The 22,524-nt window shown below is 43.3% G+C and overlaps 1 protein-coding gene across 4 annotated transcripts in view; it reads left to right on the top strand.

Annotated features, from left to right (window-relative positions):
- Nucleotides 1-22,524, top strand: part of RASGRF2 (Ras protein specific guanine nucleotide releasing factor 2) — a 118,135-nt gene that overhangs the window by 18,090 nt on the left and 77,521 nt on the right. For all 4 annotated transcript variants that reach the window (XM_056514338.1, XM_056514337.1, XM_056514335.1 and 1 more), the window contains exon 2: nt 16,028-16,134. In XM_056514338.1, the coding sequence (XP_056370313.1) occupies nt 16,028-16,134 (107 nt within the window). The remainder of the gene's footprint in view (nt 1-16,027; nt 16,135-22,524) is intronic.

Below are 22,524 nucleotides of genomic sequence, written 5' to 3'. Positions count from 1 at the left end.
TGTAAATTATTTTATAGCACTGTTATATTTGTGGTTTTACTCAGCAGCTCTCGAGACAACTGCAGCTCGTGTTCATGGAGCCAGCAATGCTCTGTTGTAAAGAAAAGGAGTGGGAGGAGAATAAAAACCATCCCGTGGGTCTTGTCAACTGGGTTTAAAGTGGTTTTTGTGCTTTTTGGATTCCTCTGAGGTGGAGGTGAGAAAGAAGCCCTCTCACATCAGAGCTGTTGGTTTGGAGCACCTCATCCCAGGGTCACACTAGGCTTGGGTCTGCACCCAGAGTTTGGGGTGAGGGTTGGGATTGCTGATCCTGGGGGTCATTTCCAGCCCTCTTTGTTCTGTGGCTCTCTGTACATCCCCTGGCCTTGTCCACAGCAACCAGGAACTGATGCACAGCTGAAGGTTTCATCCCAACCTGCCAAAAGCAGAGCAGCAGCTTTGCTCTGGGTTGGGTCTCTGTGGCTGGACCCCACAAACTTCCTGCTGGAAATTTGTCTGCATGTGATGGCAGTGATGGCAATGCCACTTGCAGCTGGAACTTGGTTGAGCAGTGTTCTTCCTCTTCTCATTTTTCTCCCTCATTGCATCTGGATACATCAGTTGTGTTTTTACAGCAGGCAAGTAAATTCATGTGCTTTTTATGTCTTTTAGTTTTACTTTTTTTACATGGCGATACAAAACTGGTATGTTACAAGACAGTATGGCTCCCCAGTTCTGTTCAAAATGTGAACTTTGAAACTTCTTTCTTTAGTTATCAAAAGCACTTCTGCATTGTTTTGTCTTTGGAAAAGGTAATTTTAAGGGCTTGATAGGGATTGCTTTGTGGGCTTTTTTTCCTCTCTGAGAAGGCTGAATGAGGTTATCTTTCTGACACCTTGTCAGGCAGTAGGATGGCAATCTCCATAATTACTACAACTCCTGCAGTACTCGTAGTAGCATCCCATTTTATGCAACTGCTAGAACAAAGAAGTTTATTAATGTTTTGCATTACAAAAGTTAGGGAGGAGGTGTCAGAAATAGAATTCTAAGAATGAAGGCAAGAAGGGGGAGAATCTAGGGAAGGTGTCCCTGCTTGCTCCTCTTCACCTTCTTGTTGGAATTATTTTGATGGAAGTAGGAGTTTCAAAAGACCTGGGGGAAAGAAGGGCTTTGAGTTCTCTGCATTCTTGTCCCCCAGGTGTGGGTGAGTGCTTGGTGTGATGAGCACACCTGGAGCTGCAGCACCATTGCTCTGGGGCACACACAGCTCCTGGTCCATCACAATCGGGTCAATCAGCACTAAGTGCTTTCTTTTTACATTTCCAAACAATTCTTGAAACAGAGAAGCATTTGAATTTCCTTTAGGATAGAAAGGTGTAGGGCTTTTAACCTGTTGCCACCCCCCCAACCCTTCCCTTGCCCAACTCTGGTATAAATCAAAGCAGAAGATTTCAGTTGTATTTTTCCTCTAGTTAGAAATAGTCTTTGAGAAAAGATGACTTAAGGAATATTTTATCTGTTGCTGCAGGAAAAAAAAAATGTTTTCAGCAAGAAAGTGATCGAGGCATTTAACTGACCTGAAAGCTGCAGCTGAATTCTACTGTATTTTTCACATTATGCCCTGTATGCCTGCTAATGCAGAAAATTATGTTCTTTATGGTTTTCCTTTCTTGTTATCAGCAGCAAAACTGGATGTTTTTTCCATCCTCACACACTGCTGTGTGGCTCTCTGCCTTTGAAAAGTGTAATATTCATGTGGGCTACAAAGCTCTGAAAAATGAGAGGATTTCAAGAAGAGAAATTGAATTTCTGACATAGTCTTCCCACAATACATTCCAGCGAGTTAAGAACAAAAAGCAACAGAAGCTTTGTATTTAGATGCAGCTCTGAGTGATAAACTGCTTCTCAGACGTTTTGCTGGAAACTGATGGCTCAAAGACGGGGTGTTTTTCTGTATTTAACACAACAACGACAAGAGCAACAAGATAAATTTTGGTTAAAATTAAAAGTAAAACCAGGCAATGTGCTTTGCTTGACAGGAAGAGGGATTTCAGTTAAAACCAAGACTCTTATGTGCAAATGAAAAAAAAAGAAATGTGAAGCAAATTGAATTTCAACATTTGCCATGTGAATACTTCTTTGATCATTCAGGCTGTACTATTACATGATATAAGATACGTGAGTCTTTAGTATAGTTTATCAAAACTCCACTAGAAGGGAAGAAATCACAACTTCTAAGACTTGGTACTGGCAGCACTAAAAGAAAGTGCAATAACATCCCCCAAAATAATTCTGCTTGGATCCAAGCTGAAGCTGGTTTTGCCACTCTGCTTCATTTACTGCTCCAGATTTTTCAGCAATTTGTTATGAAAAGCACTGTGAAACAAACACAGTGGAAAGCAGAGCTTTACGTAAGTTTTTTTTTTTTTTTCAATTGTATGGCAAGTTCAAGACTTAATGAACGGCAACTATCAAACAGAATTGTAAAAATGGTAAAAAATAATAAGTTTGGCCTTTTTCCTGCCACAGAGGAGAGATGAGGATGCTGCTCTGCACTTCTCCAGCCAGGGCTTCACAGGATTTATTGTGGAAGAGCAACAATGAGAAGGCTTTCCTGCTCGAGGATGATGTCCCCTGGGAGCCCAAAATCTCTGTGTTTATTCAGGTTAGCTTGAGAAAGCTCTTGCTGCTGGGGAAGTGTATTGACATAGAAAGCAAAATTTGAGGTTGCATAAGAAGGAGGAACATAAAATATTCTCTTTGTGGGAAATGAACAGAAAATCCCATTGTTCTGCTTACAATTTGCTCTCTTCTGGGAGAGAGAAAGTGATGCCTGTGCTTCTCTGCCCCCACTTGTCAACCCTTCTGTAACTCTGTCCTCTCCAGAATGGTGCTGCCAGCCTAGGGTGGCTCTTGGTTGCCACTGCCACCTGTGCCTTGCAGGGAGGTGAATGAATTCCCAAATCTGTGAGACTGGAGATTCCCAAATGCCCTGTGTGTGCACAGCAGGGTCAGGCTCTGCTCTGGCCTGGGAGGGGACAGGAGCAGGGTCCCTGAGCCTGGGGACACCCTTGGGCATGAGCTCTGCTCAGCTCTGCACTGGATCCATTGCAGAAAGAATCCCAGAAAATCTGTGACAGGAAATGGCACTAAACAACAGCAATCAAACAGCATTATTTAAATTAATGTGCCAGGGAAATGCAGTGCTGAGAGACTCATGCTGCACTCACCTGGCCTGGTGACAGAGCACAGCAGCTGGCAGTGACAAACCCAACTGCTGCTGCCACACAGGAGTTTGGGAACATCTGGAGCCCTCTGTTACCAGAAAGGTGCTTCCAGAGGTCAGGATTAACTAACACTGCCAGAATGTGCTTGTCAAACAGAAAGCAAGCATCCATGGAGAGGTTATTCAACTTTTCTATCACAAATCCTTGTGTGAACTCTGTGCAAAATGAGAGCACCTCTTTGCTCAGCACCCAGAACTGCCACAGCTCCGGGGGGAAAGGGCTCATGAAGGGTATCCTCATTTGCAGGGTGACTGAGAGGAGCTCAGCAATGGAGCTGGGGAGGGGCTGGAGCCCCAGGAGGGGCTGGGGGAGCTGGGAAGGGGCTCAGCCTGGAGAAAAGGAGGCTCAGGGGCCCTTGTGGCTCTGCACAGCTCCCTGACAGGAGGGGACAGCCGGGGGGATTTGGGATCTGGGAACAGGAACAGGGACAGGAGCAGAGGGAACAGCTCAGGCTGCTGTTGCTTAGTGCCATTTCCTGTCACAGATTTTCTGGGATTCTTTCTGCAATGGATCCAGTGCAGAGCTGAGCAGAGCTCATGCCCAAGGGTGTCCCCAGGCTCAGGGACCCTGCTCCTGTCCCCTCCCAGGCCAGAGCAGAGCCTGACCCTGCTGTGCACACACAGGGCATTTGGGAATCTCCAGTCTCACAGATCTGGGAATTCATTCACCTCCCTGCAAGGCACAGGTGGCAGTGGCAACCAAGAGCCACCCTAGGCTGGCAGCACCTGGAGGCTCAGGGTGGATTTTGGGGAAATTCCTTCCTGGAATGGGCTGTCCAGCCCTGGCACAGCTGCTCAGGACAGGGCTGAGCCCCCATCCCCTGGGGGTTTCAAAGCTGTGTGTGTGTGGCACCTGGGGACACGGGCAGTGCTGGGGAGGGATGGGCTCTGCTCTTGGAGAGCTTTTCTGACCTTTACAATTCCATGGTTCTGTGATTCTCTAGCTCCCTCTGGTCTGTTTGGTTCAAGCCCCTTCCTCTCTTTTGGGTGGGTGGGAGATTCTGAGTGACAGAGTGACAACACCAAAATGAGTGCAGTGAGTGAGAAAGGGATTATACTTTCTGCCAGGAGTAATTTACCTCTTGTCCAAACTTTGCTGTTTGATTGGTGTGGCTGAAACCAGAGCATTCACACCCAGTCTGTGGGGGAACAGAAATCCAGGCACTCTCTGTAAGATGTGAAAATTTCTACCCTGTTATCAGAGAATATGAGTAATTGTTGAATTACTTACTTAAAAAGCAAACTTCAACATGTCCTTTGCTGTATCATGACACTAATTTGGGTGAATATTAGGTATATTGTCTCTGTGTTTAAAGTACTTCACACTGGGAAACCTTCAAACTGGATCAACTCCAAAATCTCTAAGCTATTGAGTATAGCACAGTTAATATAACTGGGGAGATACTAGTAAAAACCTGAAAAGAAAACATGTGCTGTAGTTCCAGCTGGGTAAATTGTTCAAAACTGAATACCTAAACGGTTCTTTGATAGTAAATATTGTAAAATATGGGTTCTATCTGTAACGCTGTTGGTTTTACAGCCTGAACATAGTTTTGTTTGACACAAAACTGGAACACATTTCAGCAATCTTCAGCCAAATTTTGAAAACTTAATTTTCAGCTCATGGTTGGTGTAGTGCAAATCAATTCTTGCCCTTCTTATAAAATGTTGGGGGTTGTGTGGCTGTGGCCCTTGTCAGTGTGAAAATTTTTTGCTAAATTTGCAAGGTGGAGTATTGGAGCATTTACTGTTACAGCATGCCCAAATAAAGGCAACAGTTCAGGAAATTTCAGGCAATCCTTGTGCAAAACCAGAAATTGAAAATGGACAGTCAGAAGTCCTGGGGATTTGGGAAGGATTGTCATATGATGGAATCATCTTAATTGTTGCTTGGCCAAAGTGAGGTGCATTGGTTTGTGTTTGTTTGGGGGCTTTTTTTGGTTTGTTTTTTATTTATTTATTTATTTATTTATTTACGTATATGTATATATTTATATATATATATATTTTTTTTTTTTTTAATTTTTTTTTTTAGTTTTAGTTGTTTGGGCTTTTTTAATTGCAAACTTGGGGAATTTGGAGGACAGTAGATTGAAGAATGTGTGCAGAAGTGTCATGGACCTTTCATCCAAATGTCTTGCTGGGTGAGACAGGACAGGACTCAGTCACTGGATCCTTGCTGTCCTGGGCAAGGTCAGTGTTTTATCTCCCTGTGCACCTGAGTGAACCCATGTGTTCAGAGGTTCCCTAAACGGGAACTTTACCACTCACAGTCCTGGGGGGTGAGGCTGGGAAATGTAATTTTGCTGAAGAACCTGTTTTTCTGAGAGCTGTGTTTAGAGCAGCTCTGTGGCTTCTGGGTTTGATCCAGGTGGCCAGGCCAGACAATCCTCCTCTAAAAATGCTCAATGGAAGGTGGAGATTGAGGCTCTGGTGCTGCAATTATCTTCTCTTGCTCAAAGCCAGAGCCTGGCACTTCCCTTGCCCATTTTTCACAAGGCTATAATGAGACTCCAACCCTCCAGGGCTACCTAACCACAGAGTGTGGCTGTCAGGAAGCGTGGTGCCAGCAAAAGGATGTTTTCCCATGAGTAAAATCATTCAGGTGTCATTAAAACCTTGCACTTGGCTCTTTGCAGTGGTCTTTGATTTTCCATCAGAGCCCTGCCAGTCTCTGGTGTTGGTGTGTGACTGTGTCAGTCTTGTCCCTCATCTCACAGAAAACTGCAGTTGCTTCAAATTCCAAGTGTTTGGTTTCCTTCTGAAAATGTTTATAGATAGAAATTATTATATATAACAGGGGTGTAACAAGGTCTGAGATGTGCTGACTTCTTATTCTTGCCTCCCTATCGTGTGTTGGCTCACTTGAGGGAGAGGAGCTCTGTTTATAGCAATCTGGAGTTGAACTCTTTTACAGCAGATCTATATTTGGGCATCTTTGCACATATCCTTGTGTCTAAAATGGGCACCATAACTCTTACCTTGTAGAGGAGTTTGGAGATTAGTTACTGTCTGTAAAGAGCTTTGAAAATGTCAAATCCCGTGTTTGCATATTTTCAGAATGTAATTAGAAGACAGTCAATTAATCTGCTTCATGTAAATTAATACATCAAAATTGTTTGCTTTATAGAAATTGCTCGTGTGGATGCTTTGGGGTGGATTTATCTTTTTCTCTTTTTATTTTTGGTGCATTTGTGATGACAGCATTTGCTGTGGAGGCCAGGCTTCACTCTTACACAGTACTTAAAAATCCAGCCTGTTCACATAATTTCATTATTTACCTGCCTGCTCATTCTTTAAAATGAAGCTGCTTGTTTTCAGCAGTGAGGATAATTTATTGCATAGAAAAATTTAACTTGGGCTCAGGAGGGTTTTTCATTACTTTCCGTGTTAGGATTGATGAAGCAGGGTGTGTGTCGCTTCTTGATCCTCTGTGTTTGATGCAGGAGCTCTCTGGAGAGATTTTTCTGGCCCATATTACATAAGTAATCAAAATAGAAGGTTATAAATGTTCCTTCTGGCCTTTAAAGTCTGATCTTTTAATTAAGATACAGGGATGTCTTCTGGAGGGCAAGCCAAATGCTGAGGTTTGTGTCAGAATTGGTGTGGAGGAGCTTTCAGCACTGTCAGGTTTCAAAAAAAAAGGCTGGAGAGCTGTGGCTGCTGTTTGGACAAGGAGGGGAAGGCTGTCAGTGCAAGGAGAAAGGTTAAGGTTGTGACAACCCGTGAACAAATGAGACAGGGTGGAAAAAAAGAGCAAAACACAGAAAGCTTTGAGTCCTGAAAAATGTTTAACACTGCAATTGATTGCAGTAGTAATCACTTTGGGCATTGGTCTGTTTCTGTCTGTTTACCCCATCTGTCCTTCCTGGGTCAGTTTGAAGATTACTGTTTTCTTCTGATACAGCTCTATTTCTGCTAATTTAGTTGGATTTCTACTACTTTCTCTGTATTGTTTTTAGTTATGTGGTAGGGCTGTAGCCTTGGTTCACTTCAGCTGTGCCATGCTTGAGGAGTGACCTGAACTTGGACTGAGTTGAGTGTTCATTGCCCCCAGTTTGGGCCAAGTGGGAGCTGCTGAAACCCTGGAACGGGGGAGGAACAAGGAGTGAGGGGCTGTGCCCCAGCCCACCTGCTGGGCTAGGTCATGCCTGGGGAAAATGGTATTTCTTCCTTCTCCATCACCTGCACTGCAAACATTTCACTGCCGTGGTCCCCACAGGTTGAACCATTTGTTGAGCCCTCCACATGAACGAATGTGTCCTGAAAACATCTGAAATTGCCATTATAACCACACTTTCCAAGGAAAGGGTTCCTCCTTTGCCAGCATAAGGAATATATCACAGAGAAACCGAAGCTGGGAGGGACCAGGGGCAGCAGGTGGAAGCCAGAATGTTTTGTGTTGGGGTGCGAGCTGCAGCTCTGGGTGCTGTGTGTCCTTTCCCCAGGCTTGGGAGGATCAGACTCCTGGGAACTGGGCTGAGGGTGAGCACAGGGCTGGCTGTCCCCACCAGCTCTTTGGGGCAGCCTGGATTTGGCCGTGCTGTGTAGGAATGACTCTCCACTTTTCAGGAATCCAGCCCGTGGGAGTATCCTCAGCCATCAGGCAGCCACAGCATCAGCCACCTGGGGAGGTGAGATGCAGAGATGTGTCAGTGGCAGCCCCAGGAGCCCTGGTGCACGTGGGAGGGAGGGGAGCAGCAGGGCTGTGAGTGTTTACTAGAGACTCTGCTGTCACTGCACGCAGCTCTCGGGTCCCTGGGAAGCAAGGCTTGTGGTTCCTGGCAGGAAATTCCCACTGGACTGTGTCAAACGCACTTTGAGAGGAAGGTGCCCGTGCTCAGTTTATTATTAGTGAATAATTCAGCTGCACTTACTTGCTGTGCCCATTCCTGTAGGCTTTACTTGTTAAAATTTCCTTTTCTGCGGCAGGATTTTTCCCTGTTGATAAACTGCTGCTGAGGTAGAAATGGTCTGCATTGAAAATAGAGCAGATGGGGCCATATTAGCCTGGTTCTCTCATCCATGAAAACAAATGCTATAACCATTGTAATTTGGTGTAATTTCAATGCAAGTCAACAGAGTTGCAGGAGAGTTTGGGTCCTCAGTGACCTTTGTGTATTCCTTGACTCTGTTTTACATGCAAGTTGGGCATGGTATTTTCTAATAGACAGAGTAAGAGTTTATAACACAGGGTGCATTTATGTGTAATCTCCCTAATTGGAAAACTGTTGATTGCATAATTGCATGTAATTACCTCAGTTGTTCTTGGCCAGACAATATTTGCAGGGTGGCTCAGGAAGCAGTTCACTGTCAGATGCCAGAATAGATTTTATGGAGCAGGTTGGCACTCAATTAATTCAATATTAGTGCAAGAAAAGAGACATCAAGCTATCCCAACCCCCACCCAGTACAAGGTATTTTGTATTTGTCTAGTTTGAGGCTAAAGCTAAAGCAGATACCACAGCCTGAATATCCTCAGTGTGGGAGATCCAAATCAGTATTTTCTAATGCACTCTTGGCAGATCAAAGCCCTGTTCTCATTTACCTCTAGAGTTGTTTTTCTCTGTAGTTCTGTTCAGTATCAGATGTCTGCCTATCAGGGATGATGAAGTAATACTAAAATGGTAGAGAAACCTCCTTAATCCACCAGAAAGAAACACAGAACCTGAAATACTCCAGTGTCCCTCCACCAGGTTTGCAAATTACTTCTTTATTTTTTTTAAAGAATCAAAGTCAAACCCAAAATCAGCAGGAAAAGCCCCAGGAAACTTGTAAGAGCCAGCACTTCATGAAGGCACCAGCACATCTCGTTTATAATCAGGTGCAAAGCAATCTGAAGGCTGCAGAAGGCTCCCTTGCCACCAAGAGAAGTTTTAATTAGCCCCTCTAGGACTGTGAGAAAGGCTTCAGCCAAAGGTCCAACTTCTCTAATTACCTGTCCCACATGGTGCCCGTGAGGACATGCTGGGGAAGGCATCCATTTAATATTTATTTTACTTTTCCCTTCCCTCTCCTCTGAAATGGCTTTCCAGTTATTTTCAGGACAGTTTGTATTCCAAATATGTGAATTCTGTGTGTTTGCTAGCCCAGAAATTCTGTCCCCTGAGCCCTCTGCTCTCCCTGCAAATCACTGCCACTGCATTCACCACTTCCTCTGTCACAGAGCAATCAGACTAACACCAGCTCCGTGAAGAACCACTTTCTTCTTTTTGTTTTGAAGCTGTTTTCTCTGACCTTTGTTTAATAGATTTTTTTTATTTTTAATTGGAAAAGAAATAGACCTGTGACACGTTATTCCATCCACTGCACACCTCCTGGTTTTGCAGACTCCTGTTGCATCCCCAAAGTTGCTCCTTCCACAGAGTTACAGAACATTTTGGTTGGAAGGGGCCTTTTAAGGATTTCCTAGTCCAGCCCTCCCTGCAATGAGGTGTGACATCTTCACATTGATCAGGTGGGTCAGAGCCCTGTCCAGCCTGACTTTGAATATCTCCAGGGATGGGGCACCCACCTCCTCCTGGGCAGCCTGAAGGGGTAAAATACCCCTTCATTGTATCCAGCTTAAATTGCCTCCTTCATCTCAAAACCGTCATCCCTTGTCCTTTGTTTGCGCTGTGGAGTCCCAGGTTAGGTTTTTACTTACCCAGCTGGGACATGCTCAACCCTTTCCACGCCACTTCTGTCCTTTTCTGAACCTTTCCCAATTTATGTTTGTGTGAAAAGCCCAAAAGTACCCACAGTGTTCAGGTATTCAATAGTGTGCACTTGTTCACTTTTTCCCAGTCAGTCCTGTATTCTGATTTGCTTACTTTGGCATTGCTGAGCACTGGGATGGTGTTTTCATGGAACTTTTCCTGGAATCTCGCTCCTGTACCAAGCACAGCATCCATCTTTCCATGTGTGAAACTAGGAGTGTTTTTCCTCACGTGTGTGGCTTTGCATTTGTGACAATTTAATTCAGTTTGCCATCTTGCTGTCCAGCAACCCAGGCCTGTTGAAATTCTTAATAATAGATTCTCATCATTACTGTCTCAAATAATGTACAAACCTTCTCATCCTTTGTAATGCCTGCCCCAGTCCTTAACAGAATTCCCTGATGAAGTCCTTTGATGACTTTGTTTCATTCTAAGAGCTGACAGATGGCTCAGTATTCCAACCCTGTTTCCTAGTTTTTGATCAGATTTTTTTTTTTCCTCTGTGGAGAGACTCTTTTCTTTTAAGCCCTAGATGCTTAAGCATTTCCCTAAATATCTGTCAAAATCATTGTGAAAACCATTTTTGTGGCAATCCAGACACTGTTGAGCCCTTCTGAGAGCTCCTCTGGGTTTACAGGAGATGCCATCCTTGCACGAAGACCATCTGACTGCTCCTGAGTACATTGTGTTAATTCTGATGTCCACTAATCCTGTTCTCATTATAGCTTCTACTAATTGGTGTGATACAAGCATGAAATGTGTTGGCTCAGTAGATCTCCCTGGAAGCTTTAAAATGAATTCTCAGTCCTGTCATTATTCTGCTCTCGTGGTAATTTAACAGCAGTGGGATGTGGATTTCCTGCCAGGAGTGGTGGCACAGCAAGTCCCAGCATGGGGGAATCTTTTCTGGCAGAGGGGAACACTTTCCTGCCCACCAACGTGCAGAGCCATGGAATCACAGGATGGTTTGGGTTGTAAGGGACTTTAAAGCCCATCCATCCCACCCCTGCCATGGCAGGGACACCTTCACCATCCCAGGCTGCTCCAGCCTGCCCTTGGAGGGATCCAGGGGCAGCCACAGCTGCTCTGGGAATTCCATCCCAGGGCCTGCCCACCCTCACAGGGAACAATATCCCAATTCCTTCCCAATATGCCATCTCACCCTCCTCTTGTTGAAACCATTCGCCTTGTCCTGACACCACACATTGCTGTAAATAATCTCTCTCTGTGAGGGATTGCTGCCTTCTCCCCCAAACACTTCCCTCACCTGCACACATGCATCCTTGCCCACTAATTCCCTTCTAGAGATGCTGCCTTCTTCCCAACATTCCCCCTTCTTTCCTTCCATTTCCCCAGGATGCAGAGAAATACAGAATACCCATTTTGTTTTGTGTTTCAGAGGCTGGGCACAATACTGTCAGTAGAACACATCTGAAAACTTCATGAGTTAATGTGTCCTTGGATAGCATAAGCTGCTTTGATTTAGGCTGCAATTTGCTGCTTTTCCTTCTGGGATTACTGAGGAGTTTTCAGTTGCTGCAGTGATTGTTCTCTTTTGCTCAGTAATTTACTTGCATTTCAGGTTGCACACAAGCTTCCAGATTCTGAAATGAAAGTGCCTGTAGAACAAGAAATATTTCTGGCTTGTCATGTTAAATTTCAATTAATCACCTCTGCCACCCTTTTTCAGCATCAAAGGTTTGCAACACACCCTTGCAAACATCAGGTAGTGAATATAAGCCTTAAATACATGGCAAATGATTAAGCTTTTGAAGAGATCGAAGACAGGCTTTTGTTAGGGCTCTTAATGTTCTGGTAGCAGTCTTGGTGCACAGACAATTTTTCTGCTGTTGTTTTTCATCTCTGGTTTCCATTCTCATCAATACTGATGCCTATAATTTTCTTTTTGACTTACTGTCAGTGTCCTGGCTTGAATAGTTAAACCAGGGCTGCAATAAATCAGTGAAAAATCAGGAAATAGCACCTAGCGAGATCATGGCACAACTCAGTTTTAAAATGGCAATTTTACTGTGCAGTATTGTAAATTATTTTTATGTTTAGTAAGGAAAGCTTAGGGAAGGGCAGACCATGGGCACCACAAAGTGTGGCAGGACAAAGCTCACAGGACAGTTTGGTGTCACCCTGGTGCCCCTTGGAACATGATTTACCTGCTGACCTGCTCTGCTGATGGGAGGGTGGGATATCAGAAGCCCTGCTGGCACTTGCATCATTTCCCCAGAGTGAGCTTTGCCTCCTGGACAGTCAAAGCTGGCTGAATTTATGAGGAGCTGAAGGCAGGAGCTTGCAGTGGAATTGCCAGGTGAGATTCCCTGGGGCAGCAGCTCCTCTGCCTCTGTGGGAATCCTCGTTCCTCTGGCTGCCTCAATTCTGGGATTGTTTGAGAATCACCACTAATGGACCTCAGTGGTCCTAAAAGCAGTATTTCTGTTACAGGCCATGTATTTTTGGGCAAATTTTTCTTTTTCTTTTTCTTTTTCTTTTTCTTTTTCTTTTTCTTTTTCTTTTTCTTTTTCTTTTTCTTTTTCTTTTTCTTTTTCTTTTTCTTTTTCTTTTTCTTTTTCTTTTTCTTTTTCTTTTTCTTTTTCTTTTTCTTTTTTTCTTTTTTTCTTTTTCTTTTTCTTTTTCTTTTTTTTTTTCTTTTTCTTTTTCTTTCTTTTTTTTTTTTTGGCTTTTGGTTTTTTTGGGGGATTGGCTTTTGGTTTTTGTGGGGTTACTTTGTGTGTATGTTTTTTGTTTGCTTGTTTACTTGCTGTGTTTTTTGTTATACACTTTTGCTGTGATTTTCTTTTTATTAATTTTTTTTTTTTCAGTGAGAGTTTGTTTAATTGATTTTTTTTTGTAGTCAGAGCAATGTTTTTTTCCTCCTCTGGAGGGGAACTGTTGGCAGCTGTGAAGGTTTTGCTGCCTGTTTTGAGCACTGCCATGGCTTAGGCAGTTTTGTCAGGGCAGAGTTGTGCTGTGAGCTGCTGGACAGCCCAGCTCAGGTGCAGGAATTCTTCACCCACATCCTGAGCCTGGCTCCAGTCTTGTCTCCATCAGCTCCCTCCTCATTCCTCCTTTCCCTGCAGGAGAAACTCTGGTTAGCCCCAGGTACAGGGACACACAGCAGTGCTCCTGATGTCCCTTAACTCTTTCCTTGGCTGTCACTCATGCCTTCATACCTGTGCCAGGTACCTGAAGCTTTCCCTCCTCTTTTTTATCAACCTTTCCTTGATGAACTCTGCCAAAGGTATTTTTGTGCAAATGAAGCCTTGCCATGTCACTTTGTGCACACCTGAATGCTGAAAAGACACTTTGGAATGAAATTACTTGATTTGTTTCATGTCAAAATACAGATTGTTCATATTACCTTCTGTGAGCCCAGTGGTTTTCAGAATAAACATGAACAACAAAATTGTCCAGTAGAACTTGAAGCACAAAGTGTGTTCCTGATGTCCAACAGATGGGATAATGATGGTGATGAGGGTAGTTGATGTAAATATGTGCTGCAGTGCTTAAATATTTACTCTTTTCCCTTCAGGAAGAGGATGGTGTGTGTGCAGAAGGGTATTTTTTACCTGTACTGTGCTGCAGAGATGTGCAAGCTAAACTGTTTGGCATTGAATGGCAGTGCTAAAATTATATTGTCTCTCTGTAATTATATATACAGGCCCACTCACATACATCATTTACTGGAGAATGTAATAGTGCATCACAGATACCATCTTATTTTCTTGTAGTAAATTATTTTTTAAAATGAGCAACATTTATTTTAAATAGAGAATTTGAAGATGACTTCGAGATTCTTTTTAGAGGCATGTTATGATATTTTGCTTGCATTTTGCTTGCTCTAGAGCTGGCTGTTTCTGGATAAATGAAGTGAGAGCTGATGCTGAGGCTGGAATGCAATATGCCTGTTTGAGGGTCTGACAGATGTAGGTGATTTCAAAACAAATGCCTTCTGTGATGGAGCTTTAGTTGGGTCCAGACCTGCTGTGGTTGGCCTCTAAGTTAGTTTAAATGTAGGCATTTTCTTGGTCTGATGTGTGTTTCTGGCGTGCCTGTCCCCATGGTAACTGCACACCTCCGAGTTTAAATTCTGTGACATGAGATCACTGCAAGTCTTGCTTTAAAGAGGTCTGAGTTGCTGCACTTCAAAAGTAGGGAGGACTCTGATATTGTCTCTCCCTTTAACTCGAATCCCCACACAATGGGATTAAATCCAGTGCTTGTCTGCACTTGTGTCTTTTTTCTAATTTTATATGTAACAGCTTTATGAAACGCAAATAACTTGTTACATAATATGCAGTGCTGAACAGTGTGATTTATCTTTAAATATGCTTTTTAAAATAGACTATTCCACTCTATAAACAGAGCACATTTGTGTGTAATCTTACTGCACTTTTCACTGTGCTGTAGGTTATTTTCAACTGCTGTATTGTTGTAAAAGTTTTTATCTTTCACTGCTATGGAGAATCCTATGGACCTGATTAAATGGTTTTTTCTTTCCTATTCATGGCATTCAGGTTTAACTGATATGCTTGTTGAAACCCCACAGGTTATAAGATTGTCCTTGTACTCATTTATTAATCCTCATTTGGGCTCTGGAGCTGTTTAATTTCTGAAACTTAATAGATCTGAGCCTGAACCTCCTCTAGTGAAAGCCTGTTAAATGTGAATGCTGCTCCTGATTTGGCCTCATTTCTGTGGTGATTGTCTGTAATCCTGCAGTTCTGGTGGTCTTCTGCATGAAGAGTGCTTTGTATAAGTCTAGTGATGGTTAAAAGAATTAATGCAATGCACAGGTGAATAATTTCTCCTCATGGAATGCCTTTTTTTGTGCTCATGTTACCCAAAAGGAAGTCAAATGTACAAGTGCATGAGTTTGACTTCTGGATCCCAGACAGGAATTTTTGTTCCCTGTGCACAGGTGTGGAGGTGGATGAGGGATGGGGGAGTTCTGAGCAGTGAGGACAATGGAGAGATCCAGAAAAGTTCAGTCAGAATTGCTCCTGAACGACCTCAGACCCACACCCAGATGTTTTTATGACCCTCACTGGTCCTGCTGCCTGTGAAACATCTGGATTTCTAACGGGTGCATTTAAGGCACCTGTGGAAATTGAAGGTGTGTGTTTAGGCAGAATATTTTCTGACCTATTTTCATCTGAGCTGGAAGAAGTCTGCTGCCTGACTGTAAGGTGGTACACAAGCTGTGCAAAATAAGGCTGTAAATCACTGTCCCTGTAGGAAATGAGAGCTAAGGTAGATACCTGGTGGTGATCCCCTCCCCACTAGCTGAATCTGTTAATGCTGCATTCTGAGAGCAGCAAAACCCTCCCTGAAAGCTCTGTGGAACACACCTGAGCAATGCCCTTTACACAAGGAATACCAGTGGGAAGCATGACAGTTTTTGGGTGAACAGCATTTTCTGGTGAAAACAAAAGGTGGCTGCAGTGCAGTTACGGGTGAGGCTTCTTGAGAGAGGGGCAAACGTGTTTTGGGAGCATGATGGATGAGAAGGGTCCCTGTTCCTCTGGGAGGGTGGGGAATAAGCTGGAGCCAGTGCACAGTCTGCATTCTTTGGAGGAGGTTGGGGTGGTTACAGGCTTGGGTCCCCATGCTGGCTTGTGAGGAAAGTTTTAGGTTAAAATACCTGAGAAAGAATTACAGACACCCCACTGTAGTTCTGTTCCTGTACTTGGCTGCAGGAGCTCTTTAGGGAAATGTATTTTGTTGTCTTGGATGTTTAAACTTGGAAGTTTAAGAACAATAACTTAGCAATAAATACAAGAAAGCTATTACCTTGATACACAGGGGAATATTTTCAGGGTAGTTTTGACTTCAATCTGTGCTTCAAGACTAAAACCTAAAACACATCTTCCTTGGGCTGGCAGCACATTGAGCTGATTGTGGAAAGTCTGCTGGTGTTTTTCATTTGCTGGGTGGGATTTTTTTTTTGTGTTTTGTATTTTTTCCTTGGTTGTTTTTTGTTTATTTTTAAAATTTTATATATTTTTTCATTTAAGGGTCTCTGAACCTTTTTTCCCTTTGTTCTAATTTGCAGCATTACTTTACTGTTCTCTTTGGCCATGAGGGGCAGAAGCCACTGGAGCTGCGTTGTGAAGATGAGGTTGATGGAGATGAGTGGGTAGAAGCTATTCACCAAGCAAGGTATGAAACTCGATTTGTGACCCTCTGATCCATTTTATTACAGATAAACGGATAATACTTTGAAAATCTAAACCCACCTTCCAAACAGAAATAAATGTTATCATATATTAGTTGTGTGTTGTTCGCAATTCATGAGTATGTGATAGGAAAAAACCACCTTTACCAGTCAATTCTTGCTTCACTGTCTTTTATCTTTCATAAGCAATTGTGCTGCAGTTGAAATTAGTTCAGGAAGAATATTATTTTTTTTAGAAACAAGCCTTAGGATTAGTCTTCTGTTAGGGACAAGTGTGTCATGTGAATGAGGAAAGTAATATATGACAGATGAATAAATGAGTTTTTCCTTAAAAACTAATTTTCCTTAAAGAGAAGTAAGTGTGAGAGAGGGGAGGTCAAGCCATTTAAGGTGATGAAACATGACAAATAAAATTTTGGCTTCGAAACTGAAATTCTGAACCACCTGCACCACAATTTTGTGGAGAGGACCTTGAGCCATGCAGTAGTCTGTGCCTGAGGAGAGGTGTGTGTAGCGAGGGGCCACAGTTTAGGTGTAATGAGGATGAAAGTCGTCTCACAGAAGGCCTGAGGAGTGTTGTGTGGAGGCAAAGCCACTGCAGAAATGCACTTTCTGCAGCCTCCTCCCAACCACACTCACCCCGCGAGCCTGCAGTGCCATGGTAACGCACAAGGAGCCAGGCAGCTCCCGAATTGCTTAGGACACGAGCCATGTAAACAGAAGCGGTTCTGCTTCAGAGCTGAAAGGGAGCACGGGCAGCCCGTAGGTTTTGATTTAGAGCTGGTGAGATGAGGCCTGGGGCTGCAGGCCCGGTGCGGCCTGGGCAGTGCGGGACCCGCGGCCTCCCCTGGGGCGAGGACAGGATACAAACAGTGATCAAAGGCTGTCAGCCTGCTACCCTTGGTGTCTGGAGAGCTGGAGCAGAGGCTGGACCCAATTATTAAGGAATTATTAAAGGAATAAGGTAGGGGTTTATTAAAAGGCCTTCACAGGATTCACCTTGGGCAGTGCAAGAGCCGGGCCATGGCTACACCCAAGATAGGCCTCGAGTCACGAATTCTTGTGAGTTCTCACAGAAATGGACACGTTTCAGTCCATTTCCACATGGGGGTTCATTGTCCAATTCCAGCTCCAGGCTCTGCAGTCCCACCCTCCCAGATTCTCTCCTCCATTCTCTCTGTTTGCACTTTTTGGGGCTGGAGCTGCAGCGTGTCCTTGGTTCTGGGCTGGAAAAGGATTGTTGTGTGTGCCTGAGCTGGGAGGAGAACTTGCTGACAATTTATATGGAGTTCAGAGTCACACACCAATGCAGTACAAAATCTGAAAACTATAAAGCTAAACCTTAAGGCATCACCATGTCATTCCATGCCTTGGGGTCCCTGGGCTCAGGGCTCAGCCATGCCCCGTGTGTGGCAGCCACAGCCCCGAGCTGCTGCAGGGTTTGTCTCTACACTGGACAGCTTTTGTTGTGGAGTGCTTGATGCCTTGGAGTGATACCTGGAACAGAGGCTAGGCAAGACTGAGGGAATAAAAGCAGGTATTTATTAAAGGCCTTCAATAGATACACCTTTGGCAGTCAGAAGCCTCCCACAGGCTACACCCAAGATGGACAATGGTCACAAGTTTTTCACACAGTTTTAAGTTTGATAATTTACATATCAGGGATTAATCCTCCAATTACAGCTTCAGGTAGTGAAGTCATTTACCCCCAGTTTGCTTCCCCCAATTCACTTTTGTTTATGCTTTTTTGGGGCCTGATTCAAAGGAATCCTTGAGTTTCAGAGGAATTGTTTTGTCTGACCAAGATGTGAAGACAGTAACTAACACTGTATGGAGTTCAGAGTTATACCCTAAAGCAGTACAGGATCTGAAAACTATAAAAGCTGAAATCCTAGGGTATCCTTGTGACAGTGAGTGAAGAAGGGAGCAGGACTTTTTGCCTTGTGCTCGTGGCATTTGGGAACAGCAGCATCCTGGGGTTCCCTTTTTGCAGCATCAGTTTGGTTTTACAACAACCTTTCCCTGGCAGGAGGGGAGAGCCGAGGGGATTTGGGATCTGCTCCAGGAACAGGGACAGGAGGACAGGGAACAGGTCAGGCTGGGCAGGAAATTTCCCCATGGAAAGGGAGCTCAGGAATTGGAAGTGCCCAGGGAGGGTTGCAGTGCCCATCCCTAGAGGTGTCCAGGGAATTCCTGAAGGAGGTACTCAGAGCTCTGGGCTGGGGACAAGGTGGGGATCAGGCACAGCTGGGACTCCACGGGCTGGGAGGGATTTTCCAGCCTCAGTGATCCTGGGATTCTTGTCCATTGCCTTGTGTAAAAGGCAAAAAAGGTGTGTAAGCAAAAAAAGCTTCATAATATGAGGTATGTCCTTGTAGTTCAGCCTGTAAATGTGTCACACACATATTTTTGAGGTGGAAGCTGACACAGAATGAAGGCAGTTGAGAACTTGTGAGGAAGTTGGCTGTGACATTCAGGGTCAGGGTGGCTGGCTTTTGACTCCACCAGGAAGTTGTAATTGCAGGCTTTACAGGACAGCTGGCTCTCTGAGGTAGCTAAGATCAGTATTTTTATCTCCATCCCTTTTGCTATTTGACTGTCTCTGCTTTATTTGGGCCTACCTCCTGATGACATTGAGCTATGGACATCTTCATGAGGGACAGTCTCATGGTCCTATGCCATTCGGGGAATTTTCTTAATCACCTTTTCTGCATAGGTATCTAAATTTCTTGGGGAGATTTCCCAGGGATATGGACATGACTTTCTTGTGTTTACTTGGACAAAATTCCAATAAGCAGCGAAACAATTGTAAAATGTAGATGGCAAGCATGGAGTATCATTCCCTATTGTGGGTTATCTCCTTGCTCTGATGATTTTCTACACAACTGGAAGCTGCTTTTATTTGCTTTGCATTGTGTCGAGCAGTACAGCCTGGAGTTTCTAACTAGTTACTAAACCGTTGGGCTTTTTTTTGCTGAAGATATATAAAAAGAGGATAAAGTAATAGTTTTAGAGTGTTGCGTAAGACTTTTCTTGCCAACTTAATTGAACAAAACAGCACAGATTTTCTTTAGGGATTGAATTCTGCCTGTGTCATGATCTAGACTTTTTCCCTTTAGTTTATCTGTATTTTTGACAAGTGGGAGAAGTTTTGGCAACTTCTTAAGTGCCACTGTTGACTTGAGCCTAACCTAAGGATTTTGTTGGGAACAGATGAATGGCATTTTATGTAGCACTTTGAAGATACTTTTTTGTACTCTCTATCTCAGGTGTCTTGGTTACAAATTGTAGGAGGCATTGAGAAGATTGCCGCTGCTCTTATATTGAAAACAGACCTGGGAACATCTTGTTCGCGGTGAATATGCTGCTATTTGAGAAAGAGAAACATGTAATTGCTTTCCAGAGGGTCTTATCCTCACAAGGACCTGTGCTAATCTCTGTGTTAGCTGAGACAATGCAACTGAGGTAGTTGAGGCTTTTTGCTTTCATAGATTGACATATAGGAAATCTAATTTTGGGCTGCTTTTCTTTATTTTTTTTCTTTCTCCAGTATATGTTTGTAGCTATCAAAATTTCTTCCATGTCTTATTTACTTTGTCAGTTATAAACAGTGTTGAAAAAAGGATAGTCCAATCTCAGTGCATCCCATGGTCCACTCTGGGTAAATAAGAATTTTATTTGGATGCCAGTGAATAAGTAAAGGATCTTTTCTTTTCTGTGATGTTGTCCGTTGTTTCTGTTCATGGAGCCCTCTCCTCACATGGGAGATTGTTTGGCTTTTGACCAATAACTGGGATATTTAATCCAGTATATTTTAGTGGAACCTCATTATTAATTCCACAAATGTACTTACTTTTCTCCTCCTTCCATTTTATTTGAATTTTCCCTATTTTGGTTTCTCAATAATATCCAGGGTGGCAGAGCATGGTTGGCTTCATCTGACATACATTTTTGGGCAGGAGGATTTATTCCTGGCGCATCCTAATTCCTCTGCCAGTGACAGCATCTGGAAGTCCTTTTTTTGGCTTTGTTCCAGAACTTGTTCTCTTATGAAAAAATCTGTGTCACCCTCAATACCCTGAGGTATACTTATAACTCTCTCTTACAAAATCTTCAATATTTTAAGGCTTTTTATGCATTTAGCTCAATTTTTTTTTTCATATGAATGCAGTATTAATAAAATTTATTTGACTTCTCTACTTCAACTTATTCTAAAGTCTTAGATTTACCAAGTGTGGGAATTAAAACCCTTCTTTCATGCAGGCTCAAGTGTGAACTTAATTGGGAAACTGATTTGAAAAGGAAATATGCTTTTTTAATTTATTGCCAGCTTAGTTTTAATCAATCTCACTCCTCCACTGCACAGGTGATGTGGGAGAAGAGCAGGGAGGAAAATGAGAATGCTTCTTTCACGTGGGTCACTGTTTAATGTGTACGAGGAACTACTGCCCTCTAACTGGCAATTTAAAATTTAAAAAAACAGAAGCAAAAAGTCTTTCCCTCAGGTTAGCAGGCACACTTTGCTGTGTATTTTACACAGTGGTTTTCAGGTGGTTGTAAGCTCAGTGTGGCAGCTCAGAGCTGCCTTGTACTGATGCCTTGCAGTCAGTGAAGCTGTATTAGCTGGGGCATGATTTTTTGGCTGTGATTACCACGATTTTGTGTTTTCTGGTGGGCTGGAAGTGAGGCAGAGGGCGCATCAGTACATACACCCAGTGTGAGCCCCCCAGGAATCACTGAGCTGTGCAGCTCTCTCCTGGACCTCCATCCCATTGGAGTGGCTACTTGGAACAGAGGCTAGACAGAGTTGAAAGAATAAAGTGGGTATTTGTTAAAGGCCTTCAATAGATAATTGGGCTGTTAAAAGCCTCTAGGAGGCTACACCCAAGGTGGACAATGGTCACAAGTTTTTCACACAATTAGAAGTTTGATAATTTACATATCAGGGATTAATCCTCCAATTATAGCTTCAGGTAATGAAGTCATTTACCCCCAGTTTGCTTCCCCCAATTCGCTTTTGTTTATGCTTTTTTGGGGCCTGAGGCTGTGGTGTGTCCTTGAGTTTCAGAGGGATTGTTTTGTCTGACCAAGATGTGAAGACAGTAACTAACACTGTATGGAGTTCAGAGTTATACCCTAAAGCGGTACAGGATCTGAAAACTATAAAAGCTGAAATCCTAGGGTATCCTTGTGACAGTGAGTGAAGAAGGGAGCAGGACTTTTTGCCTCGTGCTTGTGGCATTTGGGGACAGCAGCATGCTGGGGTTCCTTTTTTGCAGCATCAGTTTGGTTTTACAACAACCTTTCCCTGTTTGGGGATTTGGGATCTGCTCCAGGAACAGGGACAGGAGGCTGAGCAGCTGTAGTGCAATTACCATGGAGTGCTCCTGGTCTCATTTCATGGGACAAATCTCTAAAATATTTGCTGGTAGCACTACTGGAACTTCTATCCTGCCTTGCTGCCAGAGCAAGGAGACTTTAATAATGAGGCTAAGGTTAAACTTTGTCCAGTTTTCCTACATTTTCTGAGCATGTCAGCACAAATGGTGCAGCAGTTTTTCTCAGGGCTTTACTCATTTCTTCCTCTCTCCATGTGGCAGGTGGTGGTCAGAGCTTCTTGAAATACCTGGTTTGAGCCCTGTCCCTACAGATAATGGGAGTAGACAGGTTCAGACTCAGCTTTCAGGATGTTTATTCTATACTAGACTTAATGGAATTGCTTCCCTCAATAAAATATTAATACAAATTCATATAAACTGTGGTTTGCAGCAGTTGTTTCTTTCTATTAAATGATACCCCAGACAGAAAACAAGAGTTAGGCTGGCTGCTTGCAAGTTGTTTTATGTCCTTTTCTGTGTTCCATAGACATCTGAACATTTTGGTACAATTTTCTCTTTTTTGTACGTGTGGATTTTTTATACATGTGTATTCATGTCATCTTGAAAGGCTTCTGAGATTACTCTGGATATTCAGGTGTTAATAACACATTTGGACATGGCGATCTCTATTCAGGCTTGCAGAGAGATGGGTGGAAAGGGCTGTTAGAACTGTGTGAAGTTATTCCAAAAACCTCTGATTTTTCCTTTCCCAGCAGTAGTTTTGAGAAAGAAAATGTTTTTAGCCTGTTATAAGTTAGTGTAGGTGTACACAGGCTTTTCTAACTAATTCTTCTTTGTACTGCTAATTATGGGAGTGAAGGAGATGTTGTTTGGTTTCCAGGCTGAGTCTGACATTTCAGACAGCCAAAGCCACCCCGCTGAATTGCTTTAAAAGCATCTCAAAAGAACAAAACCTTCAGTCTTACCGAGCAAAGTCTCTGGTTCTCCAGTAAAACAAAGCTGTGGAAGTCCAGCGTAATGCATTTAAAGAATCTA

The sequence above is a fragment of the Oenanthe melanoleuca genome, chromosome Z (assembly GCF_029582105.1).
Source record: "Oenanthe melanoleuca isolate GR-GAL-2019-014 chromosome Z, OMel1.0, whole genome shotgun sequence".
NCBI classification, from domain to species: Eukaryota; Metazoa; Chordata; class Aves; order Passeriformes; family Muscicapidae; genus Oenanthe; species Oenanthe melanoleuca.
The sequence above is the reverse complement of the archived record's forward strand: the minus strand, read 5'-3'. Positions and strand labels throughout refer to the sequence as shown.